Source organism: Pinus tabuliformis, chromosome 4_2, assembly GCF_031772625.1.
Source record: "Pinus tabuliformis cultivar Carrire ecotype Pingquan chromosome 4_2, CPIR1, whole genome shotgun sequence".
In the NCBI taxonomy this organism is placed as follows: Eukaryota; Viridiplantae; Streptophyta; class Pinopsida; order Pinales; family Pinaceae; genus Pinus; species Pinus tabuliformis.
In genome coordinates, this window is record NC_142304.1 from 162083104 (window position 1) to 162101558 (window position 18455).

The 18455-nt window shown below is 43.2% G+C and overlaps 1 protein-coding gene across 1 annotated transcript in view; it reads left to right on the forward strand.

Moving 5' to 3' along the window:
* The first annotated feature begins 4300 nt into the window (after positions 1–4300).
* The window catches only part of LOC149168687 (PROTEIN TARGETING TO STARCH (PTST)), a 467761-nt gene continuing 453606 nt past the window's right edge, over positions 4301–18455 (forward strand). Inside the window, exons 1-2 of the mRNA XM_089428375.1 lie at positions 4301–4382; positions 18184–18236. Coding sequence (XP_089284501.1) covers positions 4377–4382; positions 18184–18236 — 59 coding nt within the window. The 5' untranslated portion in view covers positions 4301–4376. The remainder of the gene's footprint in view (positions 4383–18183; positions 18237–18455) is intronic.

The following is an 18455-nucleotide window of genomic DNA, read 5'->3' on the forward strand; positions in this document are numbered from 1 at the left end:
ACAACCCCGAATCCTGAGCCACTTTTTCAGAGCTAGGACTCAAGCCTTTGCCCAGAACTTCATGAAACTTCCACGAATGATAAATAACATTAAGACAAGGCTACTAATACAAAAAATTGAATAAGGACTTGACCTGACCCCTAACAGCCATGTCACACATTCCGTTAAACACATCATGAACATGTAATCAACAGGTCATAATAATAGATATGAACATAGGGACCTCATACTTATCGGAGATTCGTCAAGAAGGTATGATGCCCTCTCACAATGGTTACATTATCCTATATTAGGTCATACATTCATTAACATTCCATTTACTAATCAAAACATGATGAAAGCCATAACCAAAGTCTGTCATAAACCATGCTTATAACCAACATATAACCAAAAAATAACAATGATAGAATAGCCAATAAAACCACATATTAACAAGTATATTTACACATGGGACACAAGAGGAAAATAACTCTTATTAACACATGTAAAATCCAACCAAGTTAGGGACTTCCATGTACCACCCAACCATAGATTTGGCTGAACCAAATCTTTCTTTCAGCCAATCACCCCCGTGCCATATTCCAAGCATGAATGTGGGACTTACAACAAAACAACCAGGGCTTCCTCATGCTTTACTGCAATCCACCAAGGGATTTCTAGGCCCAAGCCCTCATCTATACAAGTAGGCTTTACCGCAATCTCACCAAGGGATTCCTAGGCCCAAACAAGAAACATACATTACCAAGCTTTACCACAATCCTGCCATATACCGGTCTAGGGATCACTAGGCCTATACAAGCATGGATACCTTCAGATCTCTCCACCTAAACAATGAGGAATTTTTCCATCTCCACCCTCTAAGATTTACTGTATATCCCACCATTCACCAGTTGAGGATTCCTAGGCCCAACGAGGGTATACACAATCAAGCTCTACCGCAATCCCACCTTCGTCGGTCCAGGGATTACTAGGCCTTGTGTTTCTCCCTGAGATCACCCCACTCAGTTTCGAAACCATCAAAAAATCCAGCTCAACAAAATAAGCGAAATCCCATCACACCACGACTATCTGGAAATGGAAAGGCAAGGCTGAAAACCATTGTCACACCTAATAAAACCCATGCCAATGACAATAAGAGAATCAAACACACACATGCATGCCAAAACTAGCAAGGAAATCACACATGCAACTCGATACTAGCAAGTAATCCCATTGTAGCAGCTTGATCTAACTCTTCCTTGCTTGATCTTTGCTTTCCTTTGCCTTCTTTGTCCTTCCTTTGCTTTCCTTGTTCCAATGCTATTGCTCCAAGAATGCTCCAAGTGTGCAAGTGTATGTGAGAGTAGAGAAAATAGAGAGAGAGCTCCAAAACTAAACTGACAAAAGGTTATGAACTGATCCTTAGAAGCCCTTTTATTAATGAGGCCTCTATTTTCTTCAATTTCCATATTTCCCCTTCATTTTCCTCTCACATGCAACCTATGACCTTTCACCTTCCTTTTCTCCTAATTTCAATTAATTTCATAAAAAATCCCAGTTAATGCCACTTTCATTTCCAATGCCTTTGTCATTGCCTTTGCCAATTTTCCTTAGCCACATTAAACCAAATGAACACCCATACTAGGACGTTTTTCCCAACATTCAACTCGGAATAAGTGTTCCATGACTTTGGTCTTATTTTGCCTTTATTAACTTTATTACATGAATTTTTAACCCAGGGTTGTTACAATAGCACTGCATGTGTTGTGACTCTTTATAGAGCATATCATTTTGAGATCTTCCATGTAACTCTGCATATATGTAATTGTCAATACCTCCCTAGTCAAGAGGGAGCGTTGAAGAATGTAACTAGTGTCGGTCTTCCTAATTAAATTTGAGCCATGATGAAATGTATTTGTCAAAAGAAAGAAAACATAATTTCATTATAAAAGGAAATTATTTATTAGCATGTGTTTCATTCTTTATTATCTTAATTTTAGGTCAAAGCATCCATTGTAGGATTCCAAGGTTTATGTCTTGAGTCCTAGTCTTTGTCATCATGTAATAGACCCTTCTTGGGCTTTATGTATCAAGAAAGAAAATTATTTTGATATAAAATAAGTCAGTTAGGCCTCCTCCACCAAGTCAGCCTCAAGGAAGGCAAGTAAGCCTAATTGGGAGCCAAAAACCACTATATATAGGCAACAACTTGACCTCATTTGGAGCACAAGACAAGTAAGTTCGATCTACAGTTGCAGGAGAAGAAAAAGAAGTGTGAAATACCTAAGAAGAAGAAGAAAAAGAAGAAGACTCCAACAAAGAAGGAGACCTTTATCAAGCAAGAAGAAGCCAAAACTCTCTTTCTACTGCCACACAAGTGAATTTTCTGGGTTGGAGGAAGGCCGAAAATTTCAGATCTATAGGAGAGCCACAAATTTGGGAGTTGGAGGGCTGAAATTATGTATAATAGCTAGGTTGAAGCTATTTGACTTGAAGATACTTCTAAAATTTGGACAAGCACTCTGGAAGGCTGACTTGGTGGAATGAGGAAGGTCTTTTGGGCTGGTCTAAGGTCTTGGTTTGCCAATTTGATTTGAATCTATTAGTGGAAGAGTTTGACTAGGTTTTCCCTTGTATAGGGGTTTTACCCTGACTGAGTGCCTAAATCTAGTGTCACTAATCTTCATGTTTTGATTTGTAATTGTTTGATGAGAAGAATATAAAAGAAGAACATAAAGAAAGCCAATAAGAATATCACAAGTAGTTGTCAACACAAGAAAATCTTTTAGCCCTTTTGATTTTCTAACAATTCTTAGGCACCATAAACAAAGGGTTAGACACTTATTCAACTCCTTTAGCAACATTAGGATTGGGCATATCAACAGGGAATCATATGACAAGTAGATGCTCTCTCAAAGAAAGGATTGACTGCACAGTTGAGGTCTATCTATGTGGCAGAGTATGATGCCGGTAGCCTAGTATTTTTTGAACAATTTCCTCTTTGCTAATATTTTTACCTTTTGCCTAGTAGTATTTAATCATATATATGAATATGCTTATTAGCTATAATTTTTAGATCATTTTGATATATTGAACAATGTTGGACATATCCATATCTTGATATATTATGAAAGATATAAACACTTTATTTAATATATAAATGTTAATTTTTTTTTTTTTTTTTTTTTTTTTTTCGTGTTGAAAAATAATTAAATTAAAGGTGAAACTCCCAATATTAGGAAAGATATAACCAATTTTTGTTTTGTTTGTCAAGTTGTCTATAATCCTCCAACCTTGACCTGTGGCTTGAGGAGTTGCGACCCAAAGGCATCTAAGCCGTCAAAGTCACCCGAAGATCGCACCCGACCTAGGCCACATCAACCCTAAGCTGACTAGATTTTTTAGCGTGTCTCTTCCCCTAGTACAAGGCATAACTACCTCCCGTGAGATTTGATCCTGGGTTGCCTTACTAACGAGGCTCATCCTCAACAGGTTGTGCTAATAAGACTTGACAAAATATAAAAATGTTAATTTTTCATTGTTGAAAAAATAGAAAATGTTAAAGGGGAATCTCCCATGGAAATGAATACCACTTTGTATGGAAAAAACTCACTCCTCATACAATGATTGATTGTTATCGTTGAAGAGAGGGGAATACTTTCCTTGATTATTTTTTCTATTCAATATCCAATACAATACATGTGGATATGGTTTTATGCGGTGTTCAACGTGGGAATGAAGTGAAGCCGTAGACACAAATGTTAAAATGATATGGCTTCTATCATCCATATCCATATACCTTTAAACGGATGAATGATATGCGTATAACACGATTTTTTGGGTAATGGTGGTCGGCGAACGCAGTACACGGGCATACACGTACACGAGAAGGAGAATAACACGTGGAAACCCATCACATTTGCCCAATAAATTGATTTGATAGACAGTTAAACTGCTGCTGCGTAGGTGTACCCCAAAGCTCACCCAAGTGCAAGAGCTGGGCAAGCCTTATTTATTGCCAAGAGCTGCTTCTACCTCTTCCGCGTGCAGAGAAGTATCTCTTTCATCACTAAATCCAAACTAGGGGCAAATCATCTGTCTTTTAATTGTTTATATTTGCTTGCTATTTTATTTATATTTATTTAGTTTGCTTAGGTGTACCTGCAGTTGGCTCCGCTTTAATTTAATCATTTTGCTGGACCGGCGTTTCAGGTTCCAAGTCGCAGCCTCCCTCCTGTTACTTGTATCGCATTTTAGTTATGTAAGTTGTTATGTATTTTCAGCACTTGGAATTTCCTTTTTCCTGTTCATCTACATGTACATGTAGTAAGCCCCGAAAGAGTAAAACTCCCTGCACTGGAGTCCGTAGTGGAGACAGATTCGGGTGTTAAATATGCATGTTGGTATGTTGCGTTACAATTATAATGGTGATTCGTGAGGGCTATGTGTTGCAAATTAATTTGATGTAAATTTGTTAGTGCAAAACTGAAATTTAATTTGAAATTCTACCGAGCAAATTCAGACGCAAGGAATGGGAATTATAACTTTTCATACGAAATCTACAGTGGCATTTGCACAAACCCCCAATAGCCAGAAAACAGTCACATCTATTTTCTCCTCTGGTTTTTAAATGTCAAATAGTATATTTTTCGGACATAAAGATTGGGACTGCCAGTCAACGGACTGTAGGAATGAAACTCAAAAGGTTATAAGAAGAAATCCAATTGCTTTACAAGCATCAAGTTCAATTGTCGGTGGCTTTTATTTTGCAAAACATACACATACTATATTTACTATTTACGAATTTCAGCCGACTATAGTACTGGTTGTGTATGATCATTTGCAATGTCTAGTGCCAAGGTTTATTGCTACCCATTGTAATACAGACAAAATATAATCTTATTGTCAGTTGGCAATGGTGGATAATCTTATTATCAGTTTGCAATGGTGGAATCTACTCTAGGAAGAGGGGATCGCGTCCTCAACCTCCCTCTCGGGAACTTAATGTCACTATGCTTTTCTAACGGCAGCACTGCATATCTTTTATAGATGATAGGCTTGTTTTAAAGATATTGTTTTCGAGGGGAAATGCAGTTGATGTCATATGGATTTGTGTAATTACGAAGGGTTTTACTCTCTACCAGAGATTGGTAAGCACAATAATATTCCAGTGTGTCATACTGATTTGGATTATGTTTGATAACACAATGATTTTTATTTCATAGTTCTTTTGAACAATACAAGGACTATTTACAACAAAGTTGAAAATAAAATTGGAAGGGTGTATATAGTGGAGTCTTATATCCTATTCCTTAAAAGCTCTTAAAGCTGCAATAAATTTATAGTAAGCTAATGCATCTAACTTTTTGTATCCTTGATCAGAAGATAGCCTGTTGTAGACAGTTGCATACATACCTCTGCTTGCCATCACTGACAAAAAAAAATGGATTGAACGGAACACATCAGAAAACACACATTTGCACCTTAATTTCCAGATGGTAAATAAAGAAGTAATATGAAGACAGTCCCAAATGCCTATGAAAGGAGAAAGTACCAAGAATTGGAAGTCGCCAAACAATATTTTGTGCCAATGAAGTTGACCCTGAAATTGTGCTGAACAATGATCTTGAACATATTTCTAGCAAGTTATAACAAACTTACACTCCCATAGAGGCTACATATTTCAAGGTCTCTGAGTGGCCACAATAAAGGCAAAGACCATCTGTCAACCCACATTTAGCAAGGTGGGCTTTGGAAGGCAGTCCTAGATAAACAAGCAACGACTTGGAGCTTATAACTGTGTTGAAGTGGCCAAGCACTGTGCAACTGACAAATCTACCTAGCCTGTGGGTTGGAAGATGTCCATTTGACATTCAAAACAAGAGATAAAGGATGCTTCCGATATAGAAGAGAATAAAGCTTTTTTGTTATTATACTAATGAATCAACTTCTTGAATCTCTAACCCTAATCCCACCAAAAATGGCCTTGAATATCTATAAGTATAAACTTATACTTCTTTTCAAGAGGAAATAGTCCCATAATATCTTTGATAGCCAACTTATTAGTGTTGAATTTCCATGATCTTGGATCTAGGTTAAGAATCTCAATCAAAACTACTTTGCATAGCGGAAAATATAAAGCAGTAAATCACATGTACACAAGTATACACAATTTTTAACAAAATTGTACAATAATGTACAACCCCAATCTTCGTTATGTTAAACCAAATTTGAATAATACAACAATCTATGGTATACAAGATACAATGACAAACTTTGTTGCACCTTCTATGTCGTACCTTGTCCTACCGGTCCTTTGCTTTCGTACTGCTCACTCGTTGCCCCTTAGTCCTTCAAAGGACAACACATCGAGACTCCAGAAGCGCTGCCACCTAACACTGCTACATGCCACTTCTGTAGCATGTACACGTGCTGATCCAATATGCGCTCTGGGTAGGCCTAATTCCCAAGCTCCAAACTGCCAGGCCAACAGTCACCTTAGTCCATCAAGGTGCTGCACTTCGGCACCAAACTTCACCCAATCTTTAGCTCCTCTTCGTCACTTCTAGATAGTTTGTCTAGGGCTACTTTGGGCTATCAACACGCTGCCCTCCACCAGACCAATGATGCCCAATACTTCACTATAGATTTTGTTCCTAGGATGGATTCTTCATCCCCATGAAAGGTCCTCCAAATAGCACCCACAGGCTGCAATGATTATGATCCAAACTGGTCAACAAATTGTGACCCAACACACACCAACACTGCTATTTTGAACTTGCTGCAATGCTGCAATTCTGGGACTGGTTAGGGCACTAACCACAGTCCCTAACAACCCTTCCAACTGGCCCAGAATTGCTCCTATTGGCTGCAACTGTCCTCCAAAGAGGTGCTGCCCTCCACGCTGATTCTTTAGCGTAGTTTCAAGCCGAACACAAGGATCTGTCTCCCCAAAAGAGCTGCGACACCCTACAGGACCTTGTCTAGGCCTGCGACAACCTCTTTGGAGGACTGTCCACCCTCGAACAAGCCCTCAAACTCCCTCGTTGTCCCTTCCTTTGCTGCGGCCTCCAAGAACAGGCCCTCAACCCCCCCACCAGCAAATCTGTCCTCAAAACGGATCCCTGAAACAACCCTTAAACCCTCGCTGTTCAGACCTTCTCTTGCTGCGGCTAGGGCACAAAAGTATCCCTCTCCAACAAGTTCTTCTGCAAGGTATGCGTTGCACAAATGGATGCTCCTAAGTCCTCCACTCCCCCTTTATATATACACATAAAGAGGGCTCCACGAATTTGATGAAGAGTCATGTATCTTGGACGAATTCCTCAAGCCTAAATTACTTGTCTTGTCCAAATATTAATGACAACTTCAAAAATTCATAACTTCATTTCTAGGGTTCTGATTTGGGTGATCTTTGGATCGTTGGAATCGGCACACCAAACTCTATCACAGGTGCGAGAAGCTGAGCCATTTTTCCTATGTTAAGCCGTGGTTTGACCTTTCACCTATATTGGTTTCGAATACACTCTTTTCATAAGCCTGAACAACCTGTGGTTAAAGCAGCTAAGCCCACAATATAGATAGGTAGATCTGTAAGCTCAGGAGCCCTATAATGACCTGGAAGCCGCTGGGATCTTCTCGTGCTCAAATTCTTCATTGTTTTGGCCCAAATCCCGATGGGTGCAAAACCCCACACTTGGGTTCCAAGCCCACAAGTGACCCTTGTGGTGCTTTTCCCTCCAAACCCCGAACCCTAGGGCTTGGAGTACCTCCCAAGCTACACAAATCAACACTCCCTCTTAGCGAGGGAGGTACTTCCAAGACTAGGAAGTACTTCATCATCATCATCATTGCTCGTAACACTTGCCCAACTCCTGGCGCTCACAATCACAACAATCCCTGTTCTGTGAACAACGCCTCTTTCAGAAGTGTCACTGTCACTGTTGGAAGCACCCTGCTTCTTCTTCTTTTCTTGTAATGTCTTCCACTCTCTCCATGATTCCTTCTTGGCAGCGATAGGAGCACCCTTGCTCCCTACTGATCACGTGCTCTTCTTCGATTGCAGAGTCTCCCTTTGAACCTGCAAGCTCCCGCTCGAACTCGACTCCCTCCAAGTCGTTGGAACCTGGACCTTCTTCTCGGGAACCTGTACTTGCTCCTTTGAAGCCTGCACCTGCACCTGCTTCTCTGGACTTGCACCTACTCCACTTGCTTTTCATTATCCATAAGCTTGCTTGTCAACCTATATAGACCATGCTCTCTAACTCCAAGTACGATACCAACGGAGCTAGAGCCTCTAGGCCTGAGTCTTGCCTTCCCATCTTGGAACAAGACTTCAAACCCCTTCCTCTCGATCATTGAGACAGAAATCACGCTATATCTGAGTCCTGGTACAAATAATACATCTTGGACCCACATCACACGTCCTGTCTCCATCCTGAATGGCACAACACCTGATCCTCGGATCTCCAACTGACTCTTGTCGCCCAACACCATGTGCAACTTTGAGTCCCATTCAGCTAGAGTCTCAAAAACCTCTTGTGACCCTGTCATATGCTTCGTCGCACCACTGTCCACGTACCATCCATCCTCATTGACAGTACCCTGCGAGAAATGAGAAATCATAGCAAAGTCCTCCTCTTCCAATCTCCTGGAGAGATCATCTATCTCAGCTGAAGTGGCAACACCGGCGGCCTGCTTTCCTTTCTTCTTCTTGTCATCTCCCTTCTTCTTCATCAAACATCTCGATAAAAAATGACCGATCTCGCCACAGTTGAAACACTTGACCTTACTCAAGTCCTTCTTCTGCTTACCCTTCATTCCCACTGCAAGTGCCACGCCATCATTGAAAGTCTTCTTCTTTGGATGAAGATCCTCGTCTTGCAACTCTTCCTGAATGAAGTCGTCCCACAACCTATTCCAATCTGGCAACCTCTCTCTAGCAACGATTCCTTTGATGAAGGGCTTCCATTCCTTGACGAATCCTTTCAAGGCAATCCTCACCATATCTCCATCTGAAATAGTCACACCAATGGTAGCAAGCTTATCTTTGACTTGAGACAATCTCATCAGATACGAAGTCATGCCTTCACCCCTTATCATCTTCGTGGACTTCAACTTATCCTCCAATACCAATACCCGGTTCTAGTTCTTATTCTGGAACAAATTTTGAAGAGCCATCCACATCTCATGTGCGGTGTTCTTCCTAGACAGATGAGATATTAGGGCATCCTTCACACCATCAAGGATGATCAATCTCGCCCCCGTATCCAAATCCTCGTACACTTCTAGCTCCTTTGGGTCAATTGGCTTCTTGATGGCTTTCTTGGCAAATTCCTAGATCCTGTTGACTTGCAAGACCAACTTGATCCTTTCCTTCCATGGACTATAGTTGGACAACCCCTCCAACCTGTCCTCATATCAGATACCAGCTTGTAACTTCGACATTGTCACCTACAATGTGACCAACTCCCTCTTAAGTTGTACTTCGTTGTGCACAACTCTGATTCACTGACTTCCAAAGTAGCTCAGACACACTTTGATACCATGTTGAATTTCCATGATCTTGGGTCTAGGTTAGAATCTTAAAATCTCTGACGCTACTAAACCAAGAATCTCAACCATAACTACTTCGCACAACGAAAAATATAAAGCAGTAAATCACATGTACACAAGTATACACAATTTTTACCAAAATTGTACAATAATGTACAACACCAATCTTCGTTATATTAAACCAAATTTGAATAATACAACAATCTATGGTATACAAGATACAATGACAAACTTTGCTGCAGCTTCTATGTTGTATCTTGTCCTGCCGGTCCTTCACTCTCGTACTGCTCACTAGCTGCCCCTTAGTCCTTCAAAGGACAACACATCGAGACTCTAGGAGGGCTGCCACCTAACACTGCTGCACGTCACTTCTGTAGCATGTACACAGGCTGATCCAATCTGCTCTCTGGGTAGGCCTAATTCCCGAGCTCCAAACTGCCAGGCTAGCAGTCACCTTAGTCCATCAAGGTGCTACACTTCGGCACCAAACTTCACCCAATTTTCAGCTCCTCTTCGTCACTTCTAGATAGCTCGTATAGGGCTACTTCGGGCTATAAACAAGCTGCCCTCCACCAGACCAATGATGCCCAATACTTCACTATAGATTCTGTTCCTATGATGGATTCTTCACCACCACGGAAGGTCCTCCAAATGGCACCCACAGGCTGCAATAATTATGATCCAAACTAGTCAACAAACTATGACCCAACACACACCAACACTGCTGTTTTGAACTTGCTGCAATGCTGCAATTCTGGGACTAGTTAGGGCACTAACCACAGTGGCTAACAACCCTTCAAACTGACCCAAAATTTCTCCTATTGGCTGCGACTGTCCTCCAAAGAGATGCTTCCCTCCACACTGCTTCTTTAGGGCAGTGTCAAGCCCAACATTTTGATACTTCTGGATGCCAAGACTTCGCGCAAATATCTGAATAGTGGTGGGTGATACTGACTGGCGCTGTAACCTGCACAATTGAGTCCACGGAAGGAGGAGCAGAGGATAACGATGAACATAATGAATAATGGAATGAAATTTATAGCGGAAACAGGGTAATGGGTGGAAAACAAAATTAATGACGATCGTGGGAAATTCGAATTAATGAGTTGGCAACAAGACGGATGAGGTGATGGCTGACGTGGATGATGAGGTGGCGGAAGTGTGTAATGAGAAGTGGTGACTGTGCAGTGGCAGAATAGACAAATCATAATCACGCTCACCTGTCGACATAACCCGCACACTTGCCGACGTAATAAGGGGGCAGAGTCTCGTACGGAAGAAACTTGATGGAGTCACCCCACATCCATTTTGAGTCGTTGATCTATGGTCAGAGCAGAGGTTAAAAAGTCCTTACGGGGGGACTGAGAGAGCTAACCGTTGGGCATGTAGTGCCGTCGGGTTTGCTCCATCCGATGTGTAACGCCCTGCGGTTGTTGAGCGACCGGGCGCGTGCTCCACCTACTCCGAAATGCGACTAAGGCATGAAAGAAGAACCGTGAGCGACCAAGGTGTGGCATATGTGCGGATGAATGGGCGTTCGTGGGTTTATATGGCGAGTTGGAGGACTTGCCGAGCTAGCCGATCAAGGACGAAGGCGAATATGGAGCGAGTTGGGGGGCGGTCCCGCACCATGGGCGGGCTGACCCGCATACAATGTCGCATTGTTTGATGGCGTGCACGGTTGGCGTTGTGAACGAAGGGTCGGCCAGAGGCACGACCTCCACACACGACGGGGTATAAACATAGCGATGAGGCATGGCAAATGATCACCAAGCAAGTTGCTCTTCAGTCAAGGAAAAGTGCGAGCAAGGGAGATAGAGCCGCAGCGAGGTGCAGGCTATGCGCCCGCCCGCCGGGCGGTCTACATGGACTTGTGCACGAAATCGAAGGCGCGGGTGGAGGGTGTTCTAAGGCGCCCGCCCGCCGGGCGGTCTACATGGACTTGTGCACGAAATCGAAGGCGCGGGTGGAGGGTGTTCTAAGGCGCCCGCCCGCTAAGTGTTACACGGGTTTTGGGTTGTGTTGGGCGCGGGTTGTGCACGGGCGCGCCCGCCCATTCGACAAGGAAGACTTGTGTGTGTTGTAATTCGGTTAAGTCTTGGGCAGACCACCGTGCGCTCTTGCACGGGTGGGCGCCCAACTTGGGTGAAACGCCGGTCGAGCTAAGCTCCCGGTCATTGTACAAAAACTCTTCATATATAATAAAAGAATTCTCTTGCATATGGTTGTGTTCGTGTTGCTGTTCTATCATGTTGTTATTAATGGTTTCCGCACATTAATATAATAATTCATGTTTATGATGAATGTTGAAGGCGTAGTTTGTAAAGTAAGATAACAATGAAGGATGTTAATTACTTAGGCGGTGTCGCACCCGGCCAATTTAAGGAAAAAAGAATTGGGGGTGTGATAGGTGGTATCAGAGCAGGTTCACAGGTGGTGAAGCCGTTGCTTGATGATGAACGCAGAGAACAGACATGTATGCAGGGAAAAGTTATGGAGAAATCGTGGATGAACAGTCTGGGTTTCGTGGACTTGATGGTTCATGGCAAGACCATTCAAGCTCTGGTGGACACAGGAGCCACTCATAACTTCATGACGACACGGTTGGCAAAAGAGATTGGATTGATGATCTTCTTGTCGAATGTGGAAGTCAAGGCAGTGAACTCTAGAGCTAAAGTGGCGGGTTTGGCACACGAGTGCCTGTGCAGATAAAAGACTGGAAGTGTCAGTTGGACTTCACAGTGATGGAGATGAACGACTTCGATATGATACTCGAATAGGATTTCTTGAAGGGCAACAGGGCTATTGTTGTCCCCTTCTGTGATGAGGTGGTGCTGGTTGGACGATCACAAACTTGGACTTTGCCCACTCATAGGCAAAGGAGGAAAGTTAGGGTGCAACATGTTTCTGCACTGAGTTTGGAGAAGGCTATGAAGGAGTCAGATATGGAGACATATGCGGTGATGTTCAAGGATGTCGAAGGTGATGGAGTGGGGACGCCTATTCTAGCCGAGATTTCCGAGGTGCTGACCAAATATGCAGATTTGATGCCTGATGAGCTACCAAAGAAGCTTCCACCAAGGCGTGCAGTGGACCATAGCATTGAGCTTGAGCCAGGAAAGCAACCCCCGGCTAAAGCACCTTATCGGTTGTCAGGACCTGAGTTGGAAGAATTGAAACGACAACTAAAGGAGTTAGCTGATGCAGGTTTCATCAGACCTTCAAGGTCCCCTTATGGAGCTCCGGTATTGTTCCAGCGGAAGAAGGATTCGAATGAGCTACGGATACGCTGTGATTATCGTGCATTGAACAAGCAGACGGTAAGGAACAGGTGTCCTTTGCCATTGGCTGCTGATTGCTTTGACAAGCTTGCGAAAGCCCAAGTGTTTTCCAAGCTGGACTTGAGACATGGGTATTATCAGGTGCGGATAGTTGAAGGAGACGAGAAGAAGACCGCGATAGTAACAAGGTATGGTAGCTTTGAGTTCCTTGTTATGCCATTCGGGTTGTGTAATGCTCCTGCTACGTTTTGCACTTTGATGAATGACGTCCTACGACCATACTTGGATTCGTTCGTAGTAGTGTACTTGGATGATATAGTGGTGTACAGTGACAACATGGAGGATCATAAGAAGAACTTGGCGATGTTGTTCGAGGCACTGAGGGCAAATCAGTTGTTCTTGAAGAAGTTTAAGTGTGTGTTCGCTCAGACCGAGATTCCGTTCCTTGGGCATATCGTTGGTCAAGGGTACATACGGATGGAGCCGAGCAGAGTGAAGGCGATCGAGGACTGGGTTGAACCGAAGAATGTCCATGAGGTGAGGGTGTTTTTGGGCATGACCAACTACTAACAGAAGTTTGTAGAGGGGTACTCTAAGGTAACATCATCACTGACAGACCTATTGAAGAAAGACAAGAGGTGGAGTTGGACGGATAAATGTCAGAAGGCATTTGATGACTTGAAGAAGAGGATGGTTACAACACCGATACTGAAGTTGCCAGACTTCGAGAGACCATTTGAGGTACACACTGATGCCTCGGATTTTGCCATAGGAGGGGTTCTTATGCAGGATGGGCATCCAGTGGCGTACGAGAGTCGGAAGTTGCAGGATAGAGAACGAAGGTATCCGGTCCATGAGAAGGAGATGACTGCAATCATTCATTGTCTTCATGTGTGGAGGCATTACCTGATTGGGAAGCCGTTTGTTGTCAAGACTGACAACGTTGCAGCAAGTTATTTTGCATCACAACCAAAGCTTTCTGCGAAGCAAGCTCGTTGGCAGGACTTCTTGGCAGAGTTCGACATGACTATCAAGTATAGACCAGGACGACACAATGCGGTAGCAGATGCCCTTAGCAGGAAGGGACAACTTGCGGCATTGGAAGGTGAAGACCGGGCAGCTAGGAGTAGGAGTCGAGTTCAGATGTCAGAAGAGATGCAAAATAAGCTCAAGGAAAGTGTTGAAACCGATACTTTGGCGCAGAATATAGTGAAGCAGATAAAGGAGGGGAAGACACGAAAGTTCTTTCTACGAGACGGGTTCTTGTTCTTTGGAAATCGACTCTATATTCCAAAGTCATCTGGACTCAGGAGGCACCTTTTGAAGGAGTGCCACGACTCGCCATGGGCTGGCCACCCAGGGATGCGTTGTTCTTTCGCATTGTTAGAGAGAGGATTCTTTTGGGAGAAGATGCGAGAGGATGTAGAGGAGTATGTATATACGTGCATCATTTGTCAGCAGGACAAATTGAATACTCAGAGGCAAGGAGGACTGTTGCAGCCTTTACCGATTCCTGAGAGACCATGGATGAGTGTCTCGATGGACTTCATCACTCAGTTGCCACAGGTTCAGGGGTATAATGGGATAATGGTCGTGGTTGATCGTTTTTCCAAGTATGTTGTCTTTGTTCCAACAAAGATACCGTGTGGAGCCGAGCGGACTGCGGAGTTGTTCTTTAAGAACATAGTGAAGTATTGGGGGATGCCATTAAGCATCGTGTCGGATAGAGATCCGTGTTTTACAGGCAGATTTTGGACCACATTGTTCAAGTTAGTCAGGACAGAGTTGTTGATGAGTTCGAGTTACCATCCGCAGACAGATGGGTAGACCGAGAGGATCAACGCACTGCTGGAGGACTACTTGCGACATTATGTGACGGCTGATCAGAAGAATTGGCCTGAACTCTTGGATATTGCTCAATTTAGCTACAATATTCAAAAGAGTTCTGCGACGGGGTATAGTCCATTTGAGTTGGTGAATGGACAGATGCCGGTTGCACCGCATATCGTAGTGACAGGAGGTTTCTTGAGGAGTCATCATGCGAAGAAGTTCATGAAGGCTTGGGATGAGACCTTGGAGCTGGCACAGTTGCACTTGCACGAAGCTGCAAGGAGAATGAAGAAATGGGCTGATCGAGGAAGACGGGATGCGCACTTCAGTGTGGGAGATATGGTGTTTCTCAGGATTACCGGGGAGCAGTTTTAGCCAGCCAAGGGGACTGCAAGAAAACTGACACGGAAGTATGAGGGACCATTCCGAGTGAAGAAGAGAGTGGGGGAAGTTGCTTATGAGCTGGAGCTTCCGCACCATATGCACATGAAGCATCCAGTTTTTCACATGAGTTAGTTGAAGAGATGCAGACTTGATGCTGATCATCCAGAGAGAGCTGAACCGCTGAGAGGACCAGCCGGGATTGTGGACAAGCCAGGACTGGAGTTGGATAAGATTTTGAGCTACAGAACTACAGGGATTGGTTGCCACATGAAACGGGAGTATCTTGTCAGATGGAAGAATGCACCGGAGGAGGAGAGCTGGGAATCGGAGGACTCGCTTTGGAGATGGAAGAAGAAGATTGCGAAGTATGAACGAAAGATACTGAGGCAGTCGGGATTGTCGAGGGCGACAATGATTTCGAGTGGGGGAGGATGTAACGCCCTGCAGTTGTTGAGCGACCGGGCGCACGCTCCACCTACTCCGAAATGCGACTAAGGCATGAAAGAAGAACCGCGAGCGACCAAGGCGTGGCATGTGTGCGGATGAATGGGTGTTCTGGGTTTATATGGCGAGTTGGAGGACTTGCCGAGCTAGTCGACCAAGGACGAAGGCGAATATGGAGCGAGTTGGGGGGCGGTCCCGCACCATGGGCGGGCCGACCCGCATACAATGTCGCATTGTTTGATGGCGTGCACGGTTGGCGTTGTGAACGAAGGGTCGGCTAGAGGCGCGACCTCCACACACGATGGGGTATAAACATAGCGATGAGGCATGGAAAATGATCACCAAGCAAGTCGCTCTTCGGTCAAGGAAAAGTGCGAGCAAGGGAGATAGAGCCGCAGCGAGGTGCAGGCTATGCGCCCGCCCGCCGGGCGGTCTACACGGACTTGTGCACGAAATCGAAGGCGCGGGTGGAGGGCATTCTAAGGTGCCCGCCCGCCAAGTGTTACACGGGTTTTGGGTTGTGTTGGGCGCGGGTTGTGCACGGGCGCGCCCGCCCATTCGACAAGGAAGATTTGTGTGTGTTGTAATTCGGTTAAGTCTTGGGCAGACCACCGTGTGCTCTTGCACGGGTGGGCGCCCAACTTGGGTGAAACGCCGGTCGAGCTAAGCTCCCGGTCATTGTACAAAAACTCTTCATATATAATAAAAGAATTCTCTTGCAAATGGTTGTGTTCGTGTTGCTGTTCTATCATGTTGTTATTAATGGTTTCCGCACATTAATATAATAATTCATGTTTATGATGAACGTTGAAGGTGTAGTTCGTAAAGTAAGCTAACAATGAAGGATGTTAATTACTTAGGCGGTGCCGCACTCGGCCAATTTAAGGAAAAAAGAATTGGGGGCGTGACACGATGGGCCCCGCAACCATTCCTCATCGCGCCCAAAGACTTGCTCGATTTTTAAACTCCGACTTTGTTATTGCCGACTAGGGACCCACCTGCTTACACTTAATGCTGCATTAAGATTAAGTAATGTAGTTTAATCCGCCATCATACTTTAATTATATAACATCAAAATTTCTGTTTTGCTTTTCTTTTTCTTTTGATTTTTTTGGCAGATACATATATATTTTCTTCTAACACAGATAAAAGTAAAACGAGCTACAACAAGTTTCATTCTCAAGGTCATTTTATTTATAGGTCAAGCACCCATTGAGTGCTTCTATGGCTTTTTCATAAAGTCTAGGAGTCAATTGAGTCATTGTAATATGTAAGACCCCTTTGGGCATCTTGTATTATGTAAAAGAAATTTATTTGAGTCATAAAAGACCCTCCAAGACAAGTCAACCTAGCTAGTAGCTACAACAAGTCGGCCTACATGAAAGATCAATTTGGCCTCATGGACGCAATTCGTACCCTTGGAAAGCCTATATATAAGAGGCATTTGACCTCATTTGGAGCATACATCCAAGACATACGAAGAAGCAAGAGAAGAAGTTCGATCTTAAAAAGAAGAAGTCCTAAGGAAAGCGAAGTTCAAGGAGGAAGCTAAAGTTGAAGTTTTTGGGTCTCTCTCTCTCTCATGTGCAACGAAATTCTGAAGTTGTTGGGATCGAAGTTGTTGGGGTCAAAGTTGCTGGGGTTGAAGTTGCTAGAAGGTCGAAGTTTGTTGCTGTAAGCTGTGTAAGGAAAGCTCATCAAGAAGGAAGGTTTACTTTGTCTTGGAGGGGTCTTTGTCAAGGGTCATAGGTCTTGGAATTCGTCATCTTAATATTCTATAAGAAGAGAAGAATTCTTGTGGGTTTTCCTCTCAAGAGAAGTTTTGGCCTGGCTAGCAGCCTACATTTTGTGTCCTCTTGTTTCATTGATCTTTATTGTTTGGTAGCTATTTGATGATAAAGAACACAATAATAATCAAGTGAAAGAAGAAGCTAACAACAAGTACATCAAGTTAAGTAAAAGAGCATCACAAGCAGTTATCAAAGTAAGAGAATCACCTAATCTAGCTGCCCCTGGATTTCTCAACAATATTCTCCTGGTTCAAACTTCAGATCCTTTCTTTGTTTTGATTTTCTAGCAGAATAAACTTCATACATATTGTTAGAACATGTGATGTATGTCTAGTGGCTACATTTGTGGGAGTATGATTTCAGTAAGATGATCTTAGGAGCATTGTTGATTGGGCATTCTGTACATATAATGAAGCCTCATTAGATTATGTGACAGTTGCAAATACCTCATTAATAGGTTGATATTATCACCATTTACTCACAAACCCTATAAATGAGTAAATCCCACGTGCATCATGGGATGAATCTCTCTAATTGTGGACCTATTTAAACAAGACCTTGGGTCTTTAAGTGATGAAGGTGTGTATGGATCCTGCATGAACTCCGTAATTTTGTGCTTGTAAATAGAGTTTGTGACTGATAGAAAGCCTAGTCAAAAGTGGTTTTTTCTTCAAACTGGGGCTTACCACCAAATCTCTCGTCCCTCTCATGTATTCTTAATTAATTTGTAGTTGCTTTTCTATAGGAGTTAGTAAGTTAGATTATGTGTTATTCATGCATTATGTTCTGCGTGTTTAATGTTAACTTTCTTCACATATCTTGTGGTCATTGTAGCTTGATTTTAGGTTTTACAAGTCCCTGCCTTCTTAGACTTTAGACTTTCTGCAATGGGATGATATGATTTGGACATGTTTTGACAGGCAGACAGGGTTATGAGGATGGAATCTATCTGTTTTATGACGGGAAATGGAAGGTACCTGAACTTGCATCATCTATATCTTATTTTTATTGTTCATAAGCAAGAAGTTCATGTTGAACAAGTCAACATTCTTTCATTATTTTCTTCAAAAAAACCAGAAGGTCTCACATCAAACAATTTTAGGTGAGGTTTTTGTTTTGATCAAGCAAAGACTTTATGCCCAATTTATTCCTCGTAGTGCCATGAAGAGCAGACTTATAATGGCATGCATGG